This window comes from Pantherophis guttatus, chromosome 1 (assembly GCF_059756535.1).
Source record: "Pantherophis guttatus breed Tessera chromosome 1, ASM5975653v1, whole genome shotgun sequence".
NCBI lineage: Eukaryota > Metazoa > Chordata > Lepidosauria > Squamata > Colubridae > Pantherophis > Pantherophis guttatus.
The window spans coordinates 320,795,364-320,820,035 of record NC_142063.1 but is presented as its reverse complement, the minus strand read 5'-3'; the positions used below and the strand labels follow the sequence as shown (position 1 = coordinate 320,820,035).

At 44.0% G+C, this 24,672-nt stretch overlaps 1 protein-coding gene across 1 annotated transcript in view; it reads left to right on the top strand.

The window, feature by feature from the left end:
- The window catches only part of ELP3 (elongator acetyltransferase complex subunit 3), a 106,630-nt gene extending 82,995 nt beyond the window's left edge, over window positions 1-23,635 (top strand). Inside the window, exons 14-15 of the mRNA XM_034421250.3 lie at window positions 706-787; window positions 22,823-23,635. Coding sequence (XP_034277141.2) covers window positions 706-787; window positions 22,823-22,899 — 159 coding nt within the window. The 3' untranslated portion in view covers window positions 22,900-23,635. The remainder of the gene's footprint in view (window positions 1-705; window positions 788-22,822) is intronic.
- Window positions 23,636-24,672: the final 1,037 nt, after the last annotated feature.

The following is a 24,672-nucleotide window of genomic DNA, read 5'->3' as shown; positions in this document are numbered from 1 at the left end:
CATGTAGCAATTCAGAGGCACATGTGTTGTACTGATAAAGGATGTCTCAACATTCTCCTTTGGGTGTTTTGTTTTGGTTGTTTGGGGGTTTTTTTTTTCTTCCTGTAACAGATCAACGCAGCTGTCCCATAGGAGCTGGTGTATTTGTTAAAAACAAGGAAATGTTTGAGTTATTTTTAATCCTTTTTTCCTTTTCCTCAATTCTAGCTGCCTCTCCATACTCCACCATACTACCTTCTAAGTCAGGGGTGTCAAAACTCGCTTTCATTAATGGCCGCATCAGGGTTGTGTTTGACCTCGGAGGCCCGAGTGGGCGTGACCGGGATGGGTGAGGCCAGAGTAGGCATGGCCAGCTCGACATCCTGCAGCCCTGTGCCAGTGAAAACGAAATCCGGGAAGGCCGCATGCAGCCCTCCCGGGATCCTTTTCAGCTGTGACAGCCTCCTGCAGCCCTCTGCCAGCAAAAACAGCCCGGGCGACCTCCCAAGCTCCATTTTTGCTGGCAGAGGCACTGCAGGCCAGTCCTTCACTGTTTCCAGGACGGCCCTACCCAGATCTAAGCGCCCGGTGGGCCGGATTCAGCCCGCGGGCCTTGAGTTTGACCACCCCTGTTCTAAGTGTTCTGCCAGCTAATTTCTAAATGATAAGCTCCCTGTATTCTGGAAACTTACATTTCCCTGCTTCCGTTTCTTTTTCTTTTTCTAGGGATTTGGGATGCTGCTCATGGAGGAGGCAGAGAGAATTGCCAAAGAAGAGCATGGCTCATGGAAGATAGCTGTCATTTCAGGTAATAAACTACTAACAACCATGTAAGTATGTACCCTCCTTTGTGAGCAGGTGAATGGGAGGGAAAGTGTTGGATAGCCGAGTATCTGAAAATTGGTAAAGAGAAAAAGCTTTCTAGATCAGAAGTCTTTGTCTGTAACAGAGGGAGCATTTTGCTATTGAAAAAAAAACAGTAATGTATGTTTACACAGAGTATCTATGGTTTGATGAAATTTCTTATTGTTTCTTCATATGCTCATCCTTCCAGGAGAAAAGGACATGTTATGAAATATAGATCAGATAACTAGAATCAACAGTTTCTTTAATTTACTTTCTATGCAGTTGTCTACTCTATGTGGAAATTTTGACTATACCACAACATCCATTGGAATTTGAATCTGTCCTTTAAATCTGCAGGATATATATAGGGCAAGTTGTGAGATTGCTTTTTCCCTCTCTAGGATGATATTCCAGTGGTGTTCGGGAAATAATGTATATTTCCAGCTACTGATAAACACTAGTCCCAAATATTGCTCTTCAAACTATATAAATTGGGGATAAGCAGATGTACTGGCTTTGTTTCTGGACAACATAATCAGTAGGGAAGGATTATGGGAATTGCTCTCTAGTAATATCTTGTTTGGCTATATGTAACATACTCCTGATGTGCGTACTTATTTTCTAAAGAGAGAGATACTGTAGTTCAAATCTATCTAGGGACCATATCCTGTATCCTCCTAATTCTGAGGAATTCCTGTACTTTGCCCAGAAATAAGATTGATATTCACTCCTAGCTTTGAACTAAACTGAAAGTTACATCAATCTGCTGATACAATCATAAATTTACACACAGGAGTCACCGTCTGCTGGAGACGGTGGCGAACTCTTCAGAGTCAAATTGAAAAGAGGGTTGCAGAAGGAAGGAGAGAAGAGGGAGTCCCCATTATGTGTGCATTGTAGTGTTCACCTATTCATAAATTCAACCCAGGGGTTAATACTCTTGCGGGAAAGTCCAGAATAAATGTAAATCTATCAAAGAATAAGACAGCCAGGAGAAGGCCTGAAGCAATAGTACTTTTCTCTATTATCCAGTCTCTGGATGTTTTAGGAGTTTAACTTTGGGAAGGGACGGATGCTATTTTTAAAAAAGCCAGTTTGTGGCTAAGGCAGAAGTGTCAAACTCAAGGCCAGGGGCTCAGATCTGGCCCACGGGGTTCTTAGGTCTGTCCTGCGGGGCCGCCCTGGAAAGAAAGAAGCACAGGCCCGCAGTGCCTCTGCCAGTCTCTGCCAGCCAAAATGGAGCTTGGGAGGGCTGCAGGTGGAGGGTTGCAGAAAACCATTGCAACCTGATACGGAGCTTGGGAGGGCTGCGGGTGGCCCTCCCGAGCTCCGTTTTCACTGGCAGAGGGTTGCAGGAGCCCATCATAGCCAAAAACAGAGCTTGGGAGTTCGTTTTCTCTGATAGAGCGCTTGGGCCATCACAGGCGCCCCCAACACAAGTGATAGCGAGCTGGCAATGCCCAATCCGCCCCCCCGAGGTCAAACAAAATGCAGCTACTCAATGAAATTGAGTTTGACACCCCTGGGTTAAGGCACCAAGCTAGAAACCAGGAGACAGTGAGTTGTAGCCCCGCCTTAGTCATGAAAGCTGGTTAAGTGACTTGGGGCCAGTCACTATCTCAGCCCAACCCACCTCACAAGGTTTTTGTGGGGAAAATAGGAGGAGGAAGGAGTATTAGGTATGTCTGCTACCTTGAGTTTATTTATAAAAACAATAAAGACAAGATAAAAAAAAATTAAAAATCTTGATTGCCAATCTTTTCCAAGCAACCAGTCTTTGTTGCATTGCAGTAAGTGAGAAAACTAGGGCTTCTCCTATGGCCTAATAAAGAGATCAATCAATGAAGAAGGATGAGAAGTTTAATCCTTATTCATGGCTGTTCATATGGTACAGGGCATGTCTCGTACACTTAAAAAGCAAAAGGCAAATAAGAGCAGGGTGCTTCCCAGGGGTGAAATGTAAAATTTGTTACTACCGGTTCTGTGGGCGTGGCTTGGAGGGGGGGTTAATACGACTGGATGGGCGTGGGCAACTTTTTTAAAAAAAAACTTTTCAAAGCATTTTTTCTGCAAATGGAAAAAAATGCTTTGAAACGGCTCTGCTGATCAGGCAACACAGCTGGGATCATCAGAGAGACTTTTAAAGCATTTTTTTCTGCAATCTCTTCCGGGGAAGAGGTGGTTAAAAAATGCTTTGAAAAGGCTCTGACGATTCCAGCTGTGTTGCCTGATCGGCAGAGCCTTTTCAAAGCATTTATTTTAACCACCTCTTCCCCGGAAGAGGTTGCAGGAAAAAATGCTTTATAAGTCTCTCTGACGATCCCAGCTGAGCCACGCGATCATCAGAGGCTTTTTTTTTACTTTTAAAAGCATTTTTTCGGCGGAAGAAGTTTAGAAAAAATGCTTTTAAAAGTAAAAAAAAAAAAGCCTCTGATGATCGTGTGGCTCAGCTGGGCATGGTGTGTGTGGGGGGGGGGGCAGGGATTTTTGCTACCAGTTCTCCGAACCACCCGCCTCCATCGCTATTGGATTAGGCGATCCGGTCCAAACTGGGAGCATTTCACCCTTGGTGTTTCCCCTCCTTAGCAACTTCTCTCACTTTCTCTTGGTCACATTTTCACTCACCCTCAAACTGTTTCAGATATACCCAAAAAGTGCTTTTTTGTTGTTGTTGATTATCCTCATTTTCATTACAAAGAAGCAAAGGAGAAGAAGCACTTAAAGAGAGTTTAAGAGCATATTTTAAAGCAGCATGAAATGCATAAGATGATATTGTGGAGAAGCCTCCAAGCAGTCTTTAGAAAGCTTGATGTACTTTAGAAGATACAGACTCTCACTTTTACCTCCGTTGGGAATCATTCTTGCTGCAGACTTGATTAAAATCTCTCTCTTTGTGTGTGTGTGTGTCTCTCTCTCTCTCTCTTTCTCTCTCTCTGTCTCTCTCTCTCTCTCTCTCTCTCTCTCACACACACACACACACACTCACACACACAGGTAAAAGTATGCAAAGCAAAAACGAGATAGAAAGTAAGATAAAAAGAAAGAAAAGAAAAAAGAAAATATACAATTATGCTTTCCATTCTTTTTTTCTATTGATAATGTCAATTTTTCCCCATCCTCATCCCATTTTATAATCTCTGAATTATCAGTTCAGTCTTTTCTTCATTCAACAAAAAACCCATGTAGAATTTCCAGTCTTTCAAATAGATTCTTATCATTTTTGCCAAATTATTTAATCTTATGGAGAAGGCAGGACATATTTCTAGATGTGAGAGCTTCCCTCAATTTAAAGCCATATCTTTTTGAAAAAATTTCTTAGGACATCTCATGATCTCTAGCATTGCATGGAGACCTGACCTGTGCCCTAAAGCAAACCCACAATAGACTGTCCTTTTCACAAAAGTCAGCCTTGATAAAGGTATGAAGAGGGGAAAAAAACACCAAAAGCCAAATTGTACTTTTTATAGCTGAAAGATGAAATACCAGGCAGAAAATCTGTAGATAAACGCCATTTAAAATGACATGGAAAAGTGAGCAAATCCACAGGAGCCACTTGTTACTTTCTGAATCCTCAGAGAGTGTACCTAGACTAATCCAGAGACTTCATTTATGGTGGGTTTTTTGAGATTATTCAAGTCCACCAGGATGATCAGGGAGATCAAGATTTAGGATATAACCTACCCATATTAGGTCAAATGGTGTAATTTGTAGAAAAATTTGCCAAGTCCTAAGGATATCTTTTATAGATTCCACTTGGTCTTCACATTTCAACAGCAATTGCCAGCATCCCAGTTGAGCCCAAAATTTCTGTCGCTAAGTGAGACATTTATTAAGCGGGTTTTGCCGCTGTACAACCTATTTTGACATGGTTCTTAAGTGAATCTGGCTTCCCCATTGACCTGACTTGTCAGAAGGTCACAAAAGGTGATCCCATGACTCCAGGACGCTGCAATCGTCATAAATATGAGTCAAATTCAGCCAAGTGTCTGAATTTTGATCATATGACCATGGGGATGCTGCAATGGTCGTAAGTGTGAAAAACTGTTGTAACTCACTTTTTGCAGTGCTGTTGTAACTTCAAAAGATCATCAAACAAACTTGTAAGTTGAGGATTTTCCTATATTATATAAAATTGCTTGCTGCTTTAAGCCATGATTTTTTTTATCCAGGGTGTTTTGGACAAGTATATTTCCGTGCCTCTCTTTCACTTTGTGGGAAACATTTATAGCATGAGCCCAATTCATCATCATTATCCTCATCATTTTTTTTCTTGTCATAGATAAACTTACGAAGTCCTTCTAAGCTTTTTTAATGTACATTTTGACTAATGCTGCATTGCTCATGTTTCTCTTTTTGAAATTCTTTCCAACAGGTTAATACTTGCTTTGATTCGTACGTCTAAAATTAAGTCAAATTATTCCAAATAAAATTCCTTTAATGGAAAGAGGAATATTTATACTGGTCTTTAGGACAGGAAGGATGGGTTAAACTTACCCCAAGACACATTTTTGGTCATATCTGCCTCAAGGTCCAACTAAATCCATTCCCCATCCTAAGATTTTCCAGGTGCATTGGGATTGCAATTCTCAGCTAACATTTCTTCCAAAAAATTTTGAAAGAATGCACAGCCATACTACTTAACATTTATACTTCAAGCAATGTGTTTTGATTTCTTTCAAGCTTATTGATATTACTGGATAGATAACTGCTGCTTTTCTGATCTTGCGAAAAATAGAGGCTGCAGGATTCTCTCCTTTTTAATTCTAGGTTGGCATATTGCTTTTTACTGTTTAATAGGGAAGTAGAATGGTTTCCTATTCTTCATACTTCATAAAGGATTTAAAAGAAATACTTTGGACCTCATGTGTGCGCTACACTCCTCTGCTTATTCATTAAAGTAGCCTGCCCATAATAGCAAATGTAACAGAAATCAAAAGGCACTTTAAAGAGTTATCTTTTGATGCTTCTTCCACCTCTCAACAAGACAGGAAGCTTTTCTGTCAGCCCACCTCATATCTATATTTTCTACACATAGAAAAGCCAAATTAAAATTGACAAGCTTGCTGAAAAATGCATTAACTGCTTAAAACTTCATTCTGTACCAATTTAGTACTCTTCCTTGGCAATTGGTTGCAACTCAGGTAAAGGAGAACTTGGTATTTGATTCTGTTGTCTATCTTTCAAGGAAGTCGCCCCTCTGCCCTACTCCGAGAGAAGGCAGGGAGAGGAGACAGAACATTTTGAGCTAGTAAATGACTTCCTTCTCCTCCTTTGTCTCTCTCTTGCCTAAGCAATTCTTCTATCCCAATCCAACATCAAGCTCACCTTCCCATTGTTTTCTCCACTGGACCATAAGCCCATTTTAAAATAACGCAAGATAAAGCCCTGAACAATGTCCATCTTAAACCCCCTTCCTATTCCAGAACACACCCACCCAAACCCCTTAACACTGGTGATGGCAAGAAACCTCTCTGAAATTTCCTCAGTCCTCTCAGGCAAGATCATCGGGATGGTGAAGGAGAGAGAGAAACATGAACAGACAAGATCTTAAGGAATCCTGGCATGAAGGAGGAACTGAGTACATTATAACCCTGTCACTACACTAACAGAGCTTGAAATGAATCAAATCAGAAGATAGTTAAGAACAGGCGCTCCAGTGGAAGCTTCTGGCAGTCACTGATGAAAATCTTGCTGCTGTCTGTGCCACCTGCCACGCAGCTGCAGTTTGGGTTCTTAGCAGTCTGTGCTAAGAAAAATGTGTGCTTAGATTAAATTGAACAAGTCACTGTGTTTTGATTCCCATCCATGTTTATATCTTTTGGCTGGCTGTGGACCTAAAATGCAACTTTCTCGGCCCACTGTTGACTAGCCTTTTATACAAATGGTGGTACCGAAGGATGTTGTCGTTGGGTTTGCTGTTCCCCACATTTAGATGCTGGCATTTAAGAAGGCTACTTTCCTTTTTTATTTACCCTAAATTAATTGGCCACAGGCAATGGTAACCTGCAATGGTTTCACGCCTGCATGTCAACTTCACAAAGGCTGAATTTATTTGCCAGCAATTAGAGCTATTGTTTTCTTAGAGCAGCTTTTGTTTAATGAGTCCACAGATGCTACTTCTAAAGATTGGTGTTTAGAAGATACTGCGTGGTTGATGGGGACAAGAGAGTATTTAGGCTGTACTGTTTCATTTGGAAAAGAAAAACTAACCTGTTTTATGAGGCTAGAACTGTGATGGCGAACCTATGGCACGGGTGCCACAAGTGGCACACAGAGCCATATCAGTGGGCACGCAAGCATTGCCGTAACTCAGCTCCAGCAGGCATGCGTGCGCTGGCCAGCTGATTTTTGGGCCTTCTGGTCCCACCGGAAGTTGGGAAATAGGCTGTGTCCGGTCTCCAAGGGGGTGGGGAAGGCCGTTTTTCCCTCCCCAGGCTCCTAGAAAACTTCTGGAGCCTGGGGATGGTGAAAAAAGGGCCTACCAGGCCCACCGGGCCATCGCGTGTTAAAAGCGGGGGGGAGGCTGTGTGCACATGCGCAGGGCACATTGAATTATGGGTGTGGGCACGCACGTGGGCGACCTCCCTGCGCTCCCCCTGCTTTTGGCACTTGACGGCAAAAAGGTTAGCCATCATTGGGCTAGAACATTACATTCAAAGAATCTCAAAACTCTAGATACAAACTTACATTTTAATGGAATGTTAATAACAAGCAGCAGGTAATAAAATAATACACAGTTGCAACTGTGCAACCAACACCTTAACCGCTATATCACCTTGATTCTGCCATCATGTGGAATCTGACAGCATATGAACTGGGCTTTTCACAGATACAGCCAAAATTCCCTGACGGTGGTTCCATCTTCATGCAGTTTCAGTAGCTGCTATCTTTAAAGCTGGAGATACCTCCATAAAAGCTAAAATGATATTCCAGCCTTCTCAACATTTATTTATTTATTTATTAAAAGTATTTATAGTATATATCCCTTCCCATCATCACCAATTCTAAAGCAGTTAGCAGTAATCATTAAAAAGGCAGCTGATTAAAAATATTAGGGGAGTTAATTTATTTATTTATTTATTTATTTATTAAATTTCTATACCGCCCTTCTCCAAATAGGACTCAGGGCGGTGCACAGCCAAGGTAAAAACAGAGCATACAAAATTTAAAAACAGTATTAAAATAATTAAATATTTTGGCCGTAAATTAAAACAACCCAATTTAAAATCAATTTAAAATTTAACTCAAGCCAGCCCAGCTAGTTGAAATAAATAGGTTTTCAGGGCCTGACGAAAAATCCGGAGGTCTGTTATTGTACGTAACTCGGGGAAGATTGTTCCAGAGGGTGGGCGCCGTCACAGAGAAGGCTCTCCCCCTGGGGGTCGCCAGCCGACATTGTCTGGCGGACGGCACCCTGAGGAGGCCCACTCTGTGCGAGCGTACTGGCCGGTGGGAGGCTATTGGTGGCAGAAGGCGGTCTCGTAAGTATCCCGGCCCTAAGCCATGGAGCGCTTTAAAGGTGGTCACCAACACCTTGAAGCGCACCCGGAAGACCACCGGAAGCCAGTGCAGCTCGTGCAGGAGAGGTGTCACATGGGAGCGCCTCGTCGCCCCCATAATCCCCCGCGCGGCCGCGTTCTGGACCAGCTGGAGCCTCCAGGTGCAATGGGTAATGGAAGCTAAATGAGATTTTATAAGACATCTGAAATATGGAGCTTTATAACGGTTGGAGAAAAGGCTTTTTCATCCTATCATATGGCAATATAATAGCAGTAGCAACAGTCTTTAAACTTATATTTTGCTCCATAATGCTTTACAGCAATCTCTGCTCAGTTTTCAAATGTCAGCATATTGCGCCCAACAATCTGGGTCCTCATTTTACCAACCTTGAAAGGATGGAAAGTCAAGTCAACCTCAATCCGGTCAGGATCAAACTCCTGGTTGCAGGCAGAATCAGCCTGCAATACTTCATTCTAACCATTGCGTCACCACGATGGCTCCTAGTTTATTTTATTTTATTTATTTGTTTAAATTTCTATACCGCCCTTCTCCAATGTAGGACTCAGGGCGGTGAACAGCCAAAGTAAAAACAAGACATACATACAAAACATACAAAATCTAAAATCTGTTTAAAATAATTAAATAATTTTGGCCGTAATTAAAACATTCCAATTTAAAATCCGTTTAAAATTTGACTCAAGCCAGCCCAGCTAGTTGAAATAAATGGGTTTTTAGGGCCCGACGAAAAATCCGGAGGTCTGTTATTGTACGTAGCTCTGGGGGGAGGTTGTTCCAGAGGGCGGGCGCCGCCACAGAGAAGGCTCTCCCCCTGGGGGTCGCCAGCCGACATTGTCTGGCGGACGGCACCCTGAGGAGGCCCACTCTGTGGGAGCGTACTGGCCGGTGGGAGGCTATTGGTGGCAGAAGGCGGTCTCGTAAGTACCCCGGCCCTAAGCCATGGAGCGCTTTAAAGGTGGTCACCAACACCTTGAAGCGCACCCGGAAGACCACCGGGAGCCAGTGCAGCTCGCGCAGGAGAGGTGTCACGTGGGAGCGCCTCGTCGCCCCCAAAATCCCCCGCGCGGCCGCGTTCTGGATCAGCTGGAGCCTCCGGGTGCACCCCAGGGGGAGCCCCATGTAGAGAGCGTTGCAGTAGTCCAGGCGGGAAGTGACGAGTGCCTGAGTGACTGTGCGTAGGGAGTCCCGATCTAGAAAGGGGCGCAACTGGCGTATCAGGCGGACCTGATAAAAAGCCCCCCTGGCCACGGCCGCCAAATGATCTTCTAACGACAGCCGTGCGTCCAGGAGGACGCCCAAGTTGCGAGCCCTCTCCGTGGGGGCGAGTGATTCGCCCCCAATAGCCAGCGATGGCGTCAGCTGGCTATATCGGGACGCCGGAAGCCACAGCCACTCGGTCTTGGAGGGGTTGAGTTGGAGCCTGTTTCTCCCCATCCAGGCCCGCACGGCCTCCAGGCACTGGGACATCACTTTAAGGGCATCATTGGGGTGGCCTGGGGTGGAGATGTACAGCTGGGTGTCATCAGCGTACTGATGGAACTCCACCCCGAAGCCACGGATGATCTCACCCAGCGGCTTTACATAAATGTTGAACAGAAGGGGCGAGAGGACCGACCCTTGTGGCACCCCACAAGCAAGGTGCCTCGGGGTCGACCGCTGCCCCCCTGTCAACACAGATTGCGACCGGTCAGAGAGGTAGGAGGAGAACCACCGCAAAACGGTGCCTCCCACCCCCAACCCCGCCAACCGGTGCAACATGATACCATGGTCGATGGTATCAAAAGCCGCTGAGAGGTCTAACAGGACCAGGATAGAGGAGCAACCCCTATCCCGGGCCCTCCAGAGATCATCCACCAATGCGACCAATGCCGTTTCCGTGCTGTGCCCAGGCCGGAAGCCGGACTGGAGCGGGTCTAGATAGACAGCTTCATCCAGGTACCGGGGAAGCTGTTGCGCCACCACACTCTCAACAACCTTCGCAATGAAGCGAAGGTTGGAGACTGGACGATAGTTAGCCAAAACAGCCGGATCCAGAGAAGGCTTCTTGAGGAGGGGCCTCACCACCGCTTCTTTCAAAGCGGCCGGCAGGACCCCCTCACTCAAAGAAGCGTTAACAATCTTCTGGAGCCAGCCTCGTGTCACCTCCCGGGAAGCCAGTACCAACCAGGAGGGACACGGGTCCAATAAACATGTGGTCGCGTTCAGCCGTCCCAGGACCCTGTCCATGTCCTCGGGAGCCACAGGATCGAACCCCCCCCAGATAACACTCTCAAGACCTGCCTCAGTCATCCCGTCTGGACATACCCAGTCAGAGGCCAGCCCTTCCCGAATCTGAGCGATTTTGTCATACAGATACTGCACAAAATCCTCAGCTCGACCCTGCAAGGGGTCATCCCGCACTTCCAGATGGAGGAGGGAGCGGGTCACCCTAAACAGGGCGGCCGGGCGATTATCTGATGACGCGATAAGAGCGGCAAAATAGTTAGTTTTCGCCGCTTTTATCGCCACTAGGTAGGTCTTAATATGAGACCTCACCAGTGTTCGGTCAGGTTCGGAGCGGCTGGTCCTCCAACTACTCTCCAGGCGTCTTTTCCGGCGCTTCATCTCCCTAAGCTCCTTGGAAAACCAAGGAGCTAGGTGAGTTCGGTGCCGGGTCAGAGGCCGCAAAGGCACGACTCGGTCCAAGGCCCCGGCAGCCGCACTATCCCAGGCGGCCACCAGGTCTTCAGCCGAGTCATGAGCCAGAATCTCAGGAAATGGCCCAAGCTCCATCTGGAACCTATCAGGGTCCATCAGGCGCCTGGGGCGGAACCACCTGGTCGGTCCCGCCTCCCTGCGGCAGGGTGCAGCGGTTAGAAAGTCCAGTCGAAGGAGCGAGTGGTCAGACCATGACAAGGGTTCGATGGCTATATCCCCTATATCAAGGCCACTCAACCACTGACCAGAGACAAAAACTAAGTCCAGAGTGTGTCCTCCTGTGTGAGTGGGGTCATGAATTAACTGAGTAAGGTCCATGGCCGTCATGGAAGCCATGAACTCTCGAGCCACCTCAGACGTTTCACCGATAGATGGCAGGTTGAAATCCCCCATGATGGCAAGTCTGGGGGTGCCCACCGCCACCTCGGCTATAACGTTAAGGAGCTCGGGCAGGGCCGTTGCCACGTGGCAGGGAGCCAGGTACGTGACCAACAGGCCCATCTGTACTCCACGACCCCACTTCACAAAGAGGGACTCACATCCGGCTATCTGTGGAACAGTGGTCTCCCTTGGATCCAGACCTTCCTTTATAATAACCGCCACCCCCCCGCCCCTGCCCTGAGCCCTCGGCTGATGAAATGCACGGAAGCCTGGTGGGCATATATCCACGAGGGGGACTCCCCCCTCCTGGCCCAACCAGGTCTCCGTAATGCCCGCCAGGTCCGCCTCCCCCTCCTGAATAAGATCGTGGATGAGGGGGGCTTTATTAACAACGGACCTGGCGTTGCACAACATCAGCCGGAGGCTCTGGCCCTGAGAATCTGAACAACCTGGGGAACAAGAAAAGCATTGGGGACCGGAATGCGCAATCGCTCTAAGATAGCGAGTGCGCATTCCCCGCACATGATATGGTCCCCAGCTTCCGCCATATCTGCCCCTCCCACTCACTGTGCTGATGGAACAGCCCTCTTCAAATCGAACTCCAACCCCCTCCCCGACCTCCGGTTCTACGTCCCTAATGTCGCAGCCCTTCGCTAAGGCTGGTCTTGAACCCGGTGGATTTCCCCCAGAACCCACCCTAATCCCCCCCGAACCCCTAAAAATTTTTGTTAAAAACTCACTAAAAAACCCACTTAAAAAACCCCTCAAACTCTTCTTAGCCGCATGCCATCTCTCGGGGCTCCAACGCCCGTCATCAAGATAGGCCCTCGATAACGAAGAGGGCCAAACCTGCGAGAGGGGGGAGTCTCGCAGGGCACGAAGGTCATTCACCGAGTACATCAAAGATCAAAGGGAGGTGATAGTCCATGGCCAATAACCAGGGGGTTACAGAAGTTCTATAACCGTTATGTTATATAGGAGCCATATATAACATAACGGTTATAGAACTTTGGGTCCATCCATTGAAGTGATTGGCAGAATATTCAGAACAGAATCCTTTCTTTGCACAGCTAGTAACTGTAACTTTCTGCTGATAGATGCAAAGGATATGATTAACTTGGATATCTTTGAAAAGAAAATAGTCAAGTTCAGAGAAGAAAGCCTTAATTTATTACCTTTATATCCTATATTTTTCTGAGATGTGAAGGTGGCATATAGGTGGTCTCCCCTAGCTTTATCCTCACAAGGACAGCTCTGTGAGAAAGTTTGAAGTGAGGGAGACTAAGGCCCCACGTCCTCTGTCTGGGATGATGTGGTGAAACCTTTATTTTCTGAGAAAACAAAGGACAGCTTCTTGGGAACGTCAATAGGAGAAGCATTTTGGGAGTTCCTTTGTAAACTTTCCAAGACTTTTAGTTGTTCCCTTTGGGAGACATGATGCTAGACTACATCTGAAGGGCACTGGCTTAAAGGCTTAAAGGTGGTTCAGTTGTGTCAATTCATGGTTTTGTTTATAGAGCAACCTTTCTGAGTGCTGTCCAGTTATGCTATGAGCATAGTTCATAGATTCTTCAGCCAGGCTGGCTAGTATGTTTGACTGGAAAGCCTTAAAATTGTGGTGCCAGCCCAGGGGTAAAACCTAAAATTTATTACTACCAGTTTTGTGGGTGTGGCTTAGGGGGGTAATGTGACTGAGTTGGTGTGGCCAACTTTTTTTTTTTTTTACTTTTAAAAGAATTTTTTCTACAACCTTAAGAGGTTGCAGAAAAAATGCTTTTAGAAGCCTCTGATGATCAGGCAAGTCTGCTGGGATTGCCAGAGGCTTTTATAGGCATTTTTTTTTCTACAGCCTCTTCGGCTGAAGAGGTTGCAGAAGAAAATGCTTTGAAAAGCCTCTGACGAACCCAGCTGAGCTGCACGATCATCAGAGGCTTTTTTTTTTTACTTTTAAAAGCATTTTTTTGGCCGAAGAGGTTGTAGAAAAAATGCTTTTAAAAGTTAAAAAAACAGCCTCTGATGATCGCGCGGCTCAGCTGGGCGGGGGGGTGGCGCAGGGATTTTTGCTACTGGTTCTCCGAACCACCACCCGCCATCGCTACCGGATCGGGCAATCCGGTTCGAACTGGGAGCATTTCACCCCGTGCCAGCCTATCGGGAGAGCATCTGGTTGGCAAAAGCTGCTAGTGCTGTTCTTCCAGAATATACAAACAACTTTCTCTCATACATTGCATACACACATATACAAGCTAAGTCTTGGACCATTCATCAGCATCCTGAGTAGCAGCCAAACCATTTGTAGACTGTAATGGTGGGAGGAACAGGGGAAAGCTGTTGGGGCAGTAGGCTGCTTACTGAGCAGCCCTGACTCAATTTTCTAAAGATTTTTTTTTTCAATTTTACATTCTAGGTGCTTGTTCAATTCTTTTGTGTTTGGCCAATCAGTCCTCCATTGTTCTCATTTGAAAAGGTGGGCTATATGTCCTTAGCAACCAAAAAGCTGTCCCTCCCCACTCTATCCCATTTGCCTTCTCCTTCCTCAACAATTGTCTCCAAGAGCCAAACATAAGTGGAACAACTTACTTATCGGGAAAGTGTTGCTTGATCTTCCAAAATTGAGTAATGTACCAGCATGGCAGGAGGAATTGCTTTGGTTCTGACCTTTGGGGGTGGCCCCATTGGAGCTCCTCATTGCTTTGATCCACAATCTTAATTTCTGTTTCCAAATGTTTATGTGTCTAAAATGGCAGTTTCTGACTTTTTGTAGGAAATCAAGATGTGAAGTGCCACTTAAATAATTTTTAAAAATCCTTTCTTTTAGCTGTACGGAATGCTTCAGAAATGTTGCATAAACTAGAAAAACCAAGTTTGTGGTGATTACACATACTTTTTCTTTTCGGAGAGCAGTTTTCTATTTGTTTCACAGATAGCTAAATAATCTCTGAGAGTTTAGAGTCTATTTCCAGAATCTTAAACTGTTTTTATTGACTTTTTTATCTGGAAACAGATTCCCTCCAGCAAGTGAACTTGGGTAAATTGGGGGAGCTTTGTAGGAACAATCTCATTTTTTTCTTGTCTCCTTGCTCACCTAATTTATCTCCCAATTCCACTTTCACCAAACCTCTGTCTTCTTGAAAAGATTAAAGATAACATTCTTCATGGTATTTATCCAGCCTTCAGAGCACGCATATATGGAACTACATAGTAAAAAATGGCCAACCCAGTTTCCCAGTTATCAGGCAGTGTTCTCCTGCCTGCTCCCCCTTCACCATTGAAAAGAAATGTAGGTGTTCTTCCTCTTGTGGGGGCTCTGAGATTTTCATCCAGTTCGTAAACACCTTCATGCCCTTGTAGGAAACTCAAGGCCAGCTCCCTTTGCGTTTTTATTGTGTGTGTAAATTTGGAGGTAGGCAAGAATACCCAAAATGTACATCTCTTACGTTATGATGACATCTTATCTCTGCTGCAGGATGGTAGGGGGGGTGGGCGCAGTGACACCTTGCAGAACTGCCTGTCTTTGCTGTGAATTAATTACCATGTAGTGAGTTGATCAGCTTTCCTCCAGACCAGATTTCGATTTGTGTGCCATCAAGTAGAAAATTAACATGGACACAGGCCAGAAATGTTGCATGCCTGAGCGCACACGGCTGCTGAAGTGCCTGTAGAGGAGAGGAGGGGCATTTCTGGGAACTGATGACATCCAAGCTGGTCGACCCTTCATAGTAGCCTTTAAAAGGCAAAAGACAAAAGTGGCCTTTGGCAGGACAGAGGGCTCAGTTCTCTTCCTCACTCAATGAGTTTGGAAAATCCTTAAAAATAAAAAAGCTAGGGGAACATTCATCCATAGCAGTCTGCTCTGAAAGAAAGACACACGGCTTCATTGCAATCATGAAAACATTTTCCTCCATTTTTATTCCATAGGTGTAAATTGGGATTATTTGGTAGGCTGAATGAACTGATAATAAAGCTGCATTAGGAAATCAGCAGCCTCTCTATATTAAATTCTCCTGTGAGGTCTGTTTTTGAATCCCCGTTACACCTTCCTATAGGTTAGAGATGGCTAACCTTTTCCGGACTGAGTGCCCAGAAAGCGCGTGTGTGCCCAAATTCACAAAATGCAAAATTTGCATCCACTGTGCATGCACCACTCCCCCCATGCATGCACGCACGACCAGCATGCATGCGCAGACCCCTGCACACGCCCTGCCCCATGCGCGTATGGACCCCCCCACATCCTGCCCCCTATGCATGCACTTGCAACCCCCACATGTGCCCTGCCCCTGCGCACACGTGCCCCCCCAGGGGCTCCCGCAGGGCCCCCCAGCAAATGCGTGTGAAGGCCCCCACACACACCCGCCCCTGCACATGCACACGCAACCCCCCCACGTGCACTTCACCCTCATGCATGACCCCCTCGCATGTGCCCCACCCACCATGCATGCACCTGCATCCCCCCGCATGCATGTGCACCTGCATCCCCACTGCACCCACTCTGCCGCATGCGCATGCATGCACAAGCCCCCACATGCACCCCCCTGCATGTGCAGCAGAGACTTGAAACAGAGACCTGAAGACCAGCTGGCCGGCGGGAGGCATGTGCACATGCGCAACAGAGCTGAACTGGGGCGACGGCTCGCATGCCATCAGAGAGGGCGCTGCATGCCACCTCTGGCATGTGTACCATCGGTTCGCCATCATGGCTATAGGTTCTATTTGGGAAACTGCCTGTTGTTTCTCCATCTGGCACAAAATCGTTGGCTTAGATTGCAATGGTTTTTCACCAGCTCAGCAGTAAGAAAAATACTTTTATTTGCTTGTTTTGAAGGCATTAAAAGTAAGCAAGGATGGGAATCAGGACAGATAAAACTAAGCAATTTGCATGGCACATTCTTTTGAATTCTTTTTCTTTTGAATTCAAAAGAAAAAACAAGACTGTCCAGTCGCCTCCTGAAAAAAAAAAAGCACCTTTGGAATAACCATGACCTGGATGACTGAGAATCTCTACGGACTTAAAGCACATAGTCAACTTAAGGAAGTCATTAAGAAAATGCTGCAACTTTGAATGATGAGGAAAACTTATGAATAATAAGTCTTTCACAGATACTAGTCATACTGGATGTATGTATAGTTTTTATAATCACTTCTTGTTTGTGTATTGGTCATGAGTAATTGTGGGTTGGAGATGCTGCTGTCCTTTTTTGGATTTCCCAGTGCTACCGATTGGCCAGTTGAGTAAGAAAATACTGTATTAGGTGAAGTTTTAGTTTGACTCAGCAGGACTCTTCATATTCATCTGATCCTTTTTAAATTGATGAGGTCAGAGGTTGTTTAAGACTTTCTCTATGCAGACCTGGTGATTGACTATTGAGATATGGGCTCCATTAATTCTCCATTCACCAGGGAATTTATTGCGTACAGTACTGCCCAGTTCAGGCAGCCCAGAGCCCTGCATTTCCAAAATCTTGTTGAAAAACCATTCCTTGAGATTGTGCAGTATTCCATAGGCAATTCAAGTTTTGCTTTTCATATAAAACAGCGATGGCGAACCTTTTAGACACTGAGTGCCCAAACTGCGTGTACGCATGCCCAAAATGAAGGGTGTGCGCGTGCACGCAAATGTGCATGCATGGGCATGCGCGAACATGCAAATGCGCAGACATGCGCATGCAGCCGTGGTGGGTTGCCCCCGGTTCGCACCGGTTCTATAGAACCGGTAGTAAAACCGGTGGGAGGCTCCACCCACTGACCCTGATGTCATCAAAACGCTTCTGCGCATGCGGCCCCATTGTGAACCGGTAGTAAAGGTAAGTAGAACCCACCGCTGGCATGCATGGACATGTGCATGTGAATGCTGGACATGCACGCATGCGCAGCAGAGACCCAAAGACCAGCTGACCGGCGGGAGGCAGGGCATCCCAAAACTTGCAGCGCAGCAAGAGGTAAGATCTTTTTCTTTCGTGAGCTTCTGTTTCATGGTTTGTAGGGCAACAGAAGCTTGCTAAGGGAGATCTGACCTGGGGCGACGGGGCACATGCCAGCAGAGAGGTCTCTCTGTGCCACCTCTGGCATGCGTGTCATAGGTTCGCCATCCCAGATACAAAAGGAGTGAAAGCTGATTTACAGTTTATATATCAGATGCCAGAGGTGAAGTTTGTAAAGCCAGAGAAGATACTGAGATTTACTACAATCTTGAGAAAGGTTTTTTCTGAGGCAGAAAGATTCACATGAGCTCAATATGACACCAGGAGGAGCTAATGACAGAAATGTCATGGTATAGATTTTGAAATAATAAATTGTCTTTGAATGTTCTACTTTATTTTGACTGAACCTAGTGATTAATGTTCTGACAATAATATTTGGTGGTAGATAAATCTGTCAATTCCATCCTTGTGGATGCAGATTCTAGCTCCTTTGGACTGTAGTTTTTTTCTTTATGCGATTAAAACCAGACTTAGAACTGTCACAGACCTTCCAGATGGAGTGATTATATCTCATTGAGCTCCTGCAGAGATGGCAATATTTCATTAATGGCACTTCAGCTCGGCCTCATCCCCAGCTGTATTCCCCCTCCCAAAAAACCCCCACTGTGGGAGTCAGTGCTTACAAAAGAAACAAAAACAATTTTAAAAATTGGCACAAAATTATATCTTTATCTATAACTTATGGCTGCAATTATTTTTATTAAAAAAACCCAAAAAGGTAAAGGAATCCCTGCGGATTTTACTCCACTCATTGCTGATTGTAGGGGATGGTGCTCATCTCCATTTCAAGGCCATTGAGCCAGTGCTGTCCGAAAGATATTTCCACAGTCATGTGATCTGCATGACGCCACCGAGCGCTGTTACCTTCCCATCAAAGTGATACCTATTTATCTACTCACATTTGCATGCTTTAGAGCTGCTAGGTTAGCAGGAGCTGGGGCAAGGACAGGAGCTCACCCCATCACGTGGCGCCCAGGTTCAAACATGGGCGGGCAGCTTTCCAGCCAAAACTTATATTTCAATAATTATTAGGGCTTGATTTGAATCAGAGATTGATTTTGTTGTGATTGTGTTTTTGAAGGTTGGATGCTTCTAAACATTTTTATATAGCTTTCCCTCACCATGCTTTACTTATGACCAGTGCTCATCAGCAGAGGTTGGTGGCAGGATAGGACAACTCACTTTTAAGCAGCATTTGGTTTCCTTGTTTTAAGGTTAGGAACTGAACCATATCTTTTATTGATTACATATGTGCCTTTGCTGGTTCTAAAAGTGATAGAAAATTTTCCTATCCTTAATTAGAACTAATCCTCAAAATAAAAAACCAGAATCAATCCTCAACATGGTTCTGGTTAGGAACAGAAAAATTTACAATAAAGGAGAAAGGAATTTAAGTACCATATAAATGAATACGTCCATTATTAAATCCATATGCAAAAGATAATTCTCAGTGGGCTACAGTCAGGCTGTGCTTCGGAAATTAAAAACTTGGATGCACATGGCTCATTCATCACATTGTTTAGTGGGTGACTTGGAGTTTCTCACTGTCTCTCTGCCTAATTTTAACATTATAGCATGGGATGGAAAATGAAAGTCAGCCATGAAAACCAGTTTGGTGACCTTGGTCCAGTCACGTTCTCTCAGCCCAACTCACCTCATAGGGGAAAATAGGAGGGAAAAAGAATTACTAGATATGTTTGCCTCCTTGAGTTGTGTGTAGATAGATAGATAGATAGATGATAGATAGATAGATAGATAGATAGATAGATAGATAGATAGATAGATAGATAGATAGATAGAGATAGAGATAGAGATAGAGATAGAGATAGAGATAGAGATAGAGATATAATAAATGAGATGCTGATGACTGAACTCTTTATAGGCTGAAGCACAAGTATGTATGCAGTGGCTACTTATGTGTATCTTCATCTACAGTTGATCAGACTAGAAAATCAAAGTATCTAGGCCAGGGGTGGGCAAATGTGGCTCTTTTACAACCTGTGGACTTCAACTCCCAGAATTCCTGAGACAGCTTTTGGCTGTCTCAGGAACTCTGGGAGTTGAAGTCCACAGGTTGTAAAAGAGCCACATTTGCCCACCCCATCTAGGCCAACACTACTTTTAACATAAGGTTATAATAACAGAATCTTGCAAGTGTGAACGTCTTTCCCTCCTCCCTCCCTTTTTCTTCATGAGGGGTTTGTCTCAGATGCTTTCTCAGGTTACAGTTCTGCCCCAGACTCAGGTTTCTTTTATCTGACCATTTTCAGCTCTTCCTACTGCTTCTCAAGGTAATTTCTTCTACTCATTACAAGGGAATATATTAACTATTTCATTTGAATAAAGTGTAATTGCATTCAAGGGCCTCTGCAGTGGTGGTAAACAAAATCAAGATGGCAGCTGTGATCAGAACCATCCCTTTATGTAAATCATGAACGAAAAACACATAAAGAGGCAAAGCTGTTGTCATGTAGTCACAGTTGCCTTCTTGACAATTTCAATCCCCTGCATTTGTTTTTTTAAAAAATAGTTTTGTCCTGATCATATACTGCCTCCACTTTATAGCTCTTAAAGCTCTTGCCATGTTGGCTGAGGCTTATAGGAGCTATGGTCTAAAATATTTAGAAAGCATCAGGTTGCTAATTCTGACCTAAGAATTTACATCAGCTTTGTTTCAAACAATGCTCATTCAACAAGCTGAAAAGGGAGGGGGGGAGATAGCTGAGAATAATTGATTACAGAACCAGCCTTGAAGAGAAAATGATAGTGTTTTGTTTATTGCCACTTGCAAGCCCCATTTAAAGTCATTTCAAAGTATAACAAGTGACGGACAGCCTATCCTAAATTGTATCATTTGCCTCTCCAGAGCCTGTGGGTGGGAACCCTGTATTTAGTTATGAGTGCCAACTACCAGCAGAAGCAACCACAAACTTGTAACAGACAGAACAAGAGCCAGGAAACAGAAATTGCAAAAGAGCTAAATACCAACTCCATCTTTTCTCCAGGAAGTGTTTGTGGCAGTGATATTATGGGACAATATAAGGTCACCAAGAACATAGAGAATTTGCTCACTTCCCCATCCTCCTGTATTTTGTATACATCGTCTGCTAGAAATACCTTTCTGCATTCCATATAGGACTAGCATATTTCATATTTTAATGTATACTGATAATTGGTAATTGTTTTGTGAATGACCAGATACTCTTCAATATCTTCATCAATGATTTAGACAAGGGGATAGAAGGGGAACTCATCAAATTTGCAAATGACACCAAGCTGGCAGGAATAGCCAACACTCCAGAAGATAGGCTCAAGATACAGAAGGATCTTGACAAATTGGAGCGCTGGGCTCTATTTAACAACATGAAATTCAGTGGCAAAAAAGTAAAGTTCTATATTTAGACAAGAAAAATCAAATGCATAGGTATAGAATAGATGGTACCTGGCTCAATTGTAGTAACTGCGAGAGGAATTTTAGAATTCTAGTGGACAATCACTTAAAAATGAGCCAGCAATGTGCTGCAGCTGCCAAAAAAGCCAATGCAGCTTAAGATCATGTGAACTGTTACTAACACTTTATAATACCTTGGTAAGATCACACTTGGAATATTGCATCTAGTTTTGGTTGCCACAATATAAAAAAGATGTTGAGACTCTACAAAGCCTACAGAGAAGAGCATCAAAGATATTTAGGGAATTGGAGGTTAAAACATACGAAGAACGGTTGCAGGAATTGGGTATGTTTAGTTTAATGACGGATGAGGAATGATATGATAGCCATGTTCCAATATCTCAGGGACTCCCACAAAGAACAGAGGGTCACCTATTTTCCAAAGCATCTGAAGATGGGACAAGAAGCAACGGATGGAGTCTAATCAAGGAGAACACCAACCTAGGAGAAATTTATTGATTTATTAATCAGTGGAATGACTTGCATCCAGAAGTTGTGAGTGCTCCAACACTGGAGGTTTTTAAGAAGAGATTGGCAAACCCTTTGTCTGAAATGGTATAGGGTTTCCTGCTTGAGTAGGGGGTTCGACTAGAAGAACTCCAGAGTCCTTTCCAACTCTGTCATTCTGTTATTCAGTATTAATAAGCTTATCTGTATTGCCTGTGTTTTATTTCATATTCTCCAGTATAATATTTCAAGTATCCGATAAAATAGTTCCTGTTCTACCAAAAGCATTATTATCCCATCTTTTTTTTTCCTGTAGAAAAAAAAGAGATTCTGTACATTGTTCCAGTTTATGTAGATATGTAGGATAACTACATAAGTTAAAAAGCGAAAAGTAAAAGTGATGTGATGTGATGTGATTCAATGTTTATCTTTCTTATTTTAAAAAGTATGTCTTTCAGAACTTAGAAATCTTATCTCTTATGTATAGTTGATTTAGATTTTTCATACTTGATATTCTGGATTGGCAAGAACCTGATGTAAAAAAAAGAGATATGGTTTTCATAAAGCCCACACATTATTCAAAATAATGGAACATGTAGACCAGCCACCTTTCAGAAAAATCTATAGCTTGCACCCGTCTGTTTCCTTGTTTTCGTTCGGCACCTTCAACTCCTCGCTGAATCACTGATTAAGAACTTTATTTTCCAGCAGCAAAATAGGAGATATGCTAATGGGCTCTCTTTGTCTCCACAAGATACATTGGAGAAAACCATATGCTCTGGGTTATAGTTCCGCATCTGGGGAAAAAAAAAACCTTAGTTCAGTTTAATAATCATAAATGCAAACAAAAAGATCACTTGACTGTCAACAATATTATTAATGTAGCAAATGTCACAGAATGGTCATGAACGTTTTAGTTAATCGTGTGGAAAGCATGGTCACGGAATAAGTAAAAAGCTCTGCAGCTGAAATGGAGAATTGGTTTAAGTCACAGATTTGCAACCCTTTGAAAACCACATTCCCTTGAATAAGGTGATAGAAGTGCATTGGGGAGGGAGCCCCTCTGGTACCCACTTTTTCCTCTTCATAATATCTCAGCAGATAAAGGGCAGGTCACTCTTATCAGTAATTTGAGCTTGGGCAAGATTTTTGAAAATTAACCCTCAAGCTGAATGAAATTAGCCCAAGGGCTACAAGGTTTCCCATCTCTGGTATCAATGAAAGAACATGCTGCTCTAAAAACAAGAGGGTCCCCTGTAACGTGGGAACTGGGGATGAATAACCTGAGGACCGAAATGTGAGGCAGGATGAAGCAAACTTAGTTGGTGTCATGTGCAGGTGGTAGCAAAGAAGACATACAGATGCTACGTTATTTCAAAGGAAACGTACTTTGCTGCTGATAATAGATGTAGTAAAGGTAATTTGAAAATGTGTTTCAATGCATCTTCCAGTGAGACTGGCTATTTGCATATTCTTCTCCGTAAATTGTTTCTTGAACGACATCTTTTTGTTTTTTTCCTTGCAGGTGTGGGTACCAGAGATTACTACAGGAAGATTGGCTATGGACTAGAAGGGCCCTATATGGTGAAAAGACTGGACTGAGATTTAGCGAAGAACACCTGAGGCTTTGCATTTGCACATTAAGGCCAGAGCAGAATGGAGATGCCATGGCTCTACTACAAACATTGTCTGAACTAGCCAAACAAGGTCCATTTAGATCACTTGATATCAAAGAGTGGATTCTCTCTGGGTATCACATTCAAATCCATCCCGTGAATTTTGTTGGCTCTTCTATAACAGGCAAAAAAAAAAGAATTGACCATTATTTCATTTCTCTGATTATCATTTACAAATGGGTAACAGCCTGGAAACCTTCAGGGTTTCAGATCTATGGTGTCATAAGGCAGGGGTGTCAAACGCGCGGTCCACGGGCCAAATGTGTCATGCGCTGGCTATGCTTACCTCTGTTTTAGTGAAGGGGGGAAAAGTTGCAATACATCACATGACAAAAACATGACGCCGCGAGTTTGACACCCATGTCATAAGGTGTCTGCAACGTGGACCGCTTTATATCAGCTGCAGCTATTTTTAACAGATAGCATTGGGCTTTCTTTCGTTTAGTCTAATGTTAAGCGACAATGCCTCTTGTGCAAGATTAAACTTGCCACTTTTAGTATCTGTAGTGTTAGCCTTCACTTGTTTACTTGATAGTCTCAGAGTATATCTGGCATTACAGATAAAGTTTATACTCCTAGTTGCAGATACACAAGAGAAAAGGCATCATTCCTTCTATAAAGTTAAATTGCTCCTGCCAATTAAATACAGGTTTTTGCATCCACTGCTTATTTTTGTTGACATTTGTATCCCTCCACTCTAATATCTATACACCAGCGTGGTTCACAAATGCTTAAGACCACCATGCTGCATTAAACCATAGAGTCATTTTAAAAAGTATTTAAAATCCAGCGGAGGGGATTATAAATAAACAGTCTATTAGCCTCTAGGTAAGATGAGCGGCATACAAATAATATTAAAAATATTTTCAGAATCAAGATGGATTTATCTTAATGAAGAGAAATGACTGCAAACTATTCAAAAATTTGACTTTGAATCAATAATCTAAAATCATACAATGTCAGATTTTCACTGCTTTTGCTAGGATGCGATTTGTGATGCAATTAATGCAGCTAGAATTTTGTACCAGGCTACAAATGAAGCAAAATGACTGCATCCCTCCCATTTCATGGCAGGTTTCCCTGCACAGTACTTTAATAAGATTCCCCCTCAAAATATTTGCATGCAGGGTTTGAGTTTAGTCCTTGGCAGTAACTCCAATCTGAAGAACCTCAGGTCAATAGACTGGGAAAGGCCTCTCTGTTAAGACCTTGGAAGTCACCATTGATATTACAAGCGACTATTGTCCTGTTGAAGGCCAGCTATGCTGGCATGGACACGTCCTGAGAGCAGCACCTTCCACCATTGCCAAAACTGCCTACCAACTAGAAGTCAATGGCCAGCAACTTCACGGGCGTCCAAAACAAAGATGGCAAGACTCCATCAACAAAGATATGCAAGCCACGGGTCTGCGCACTGAAGACGTAGCTGACCGTGCAAAATGATGTTCAATGATCCGAAATGCGGACCCTGCACTTGCAGGAATGCACTAGGAAGAATTTCTATCATCCTGTTGTCCTCAGTTATGATGCAACCATATCTCCCAGATTTACTGTAGAATATCTGGTTGGGAAGGTCAGTGGACCAAAGATCTAATTCTCTGTTGGACACCATTAGATGTGTCCACAGCCTGCCATATCTGTGGGTACTTGGCACTGGAGCAAACTTTTTTCAGGGACTCAAGTATCTCCATTGGTATCC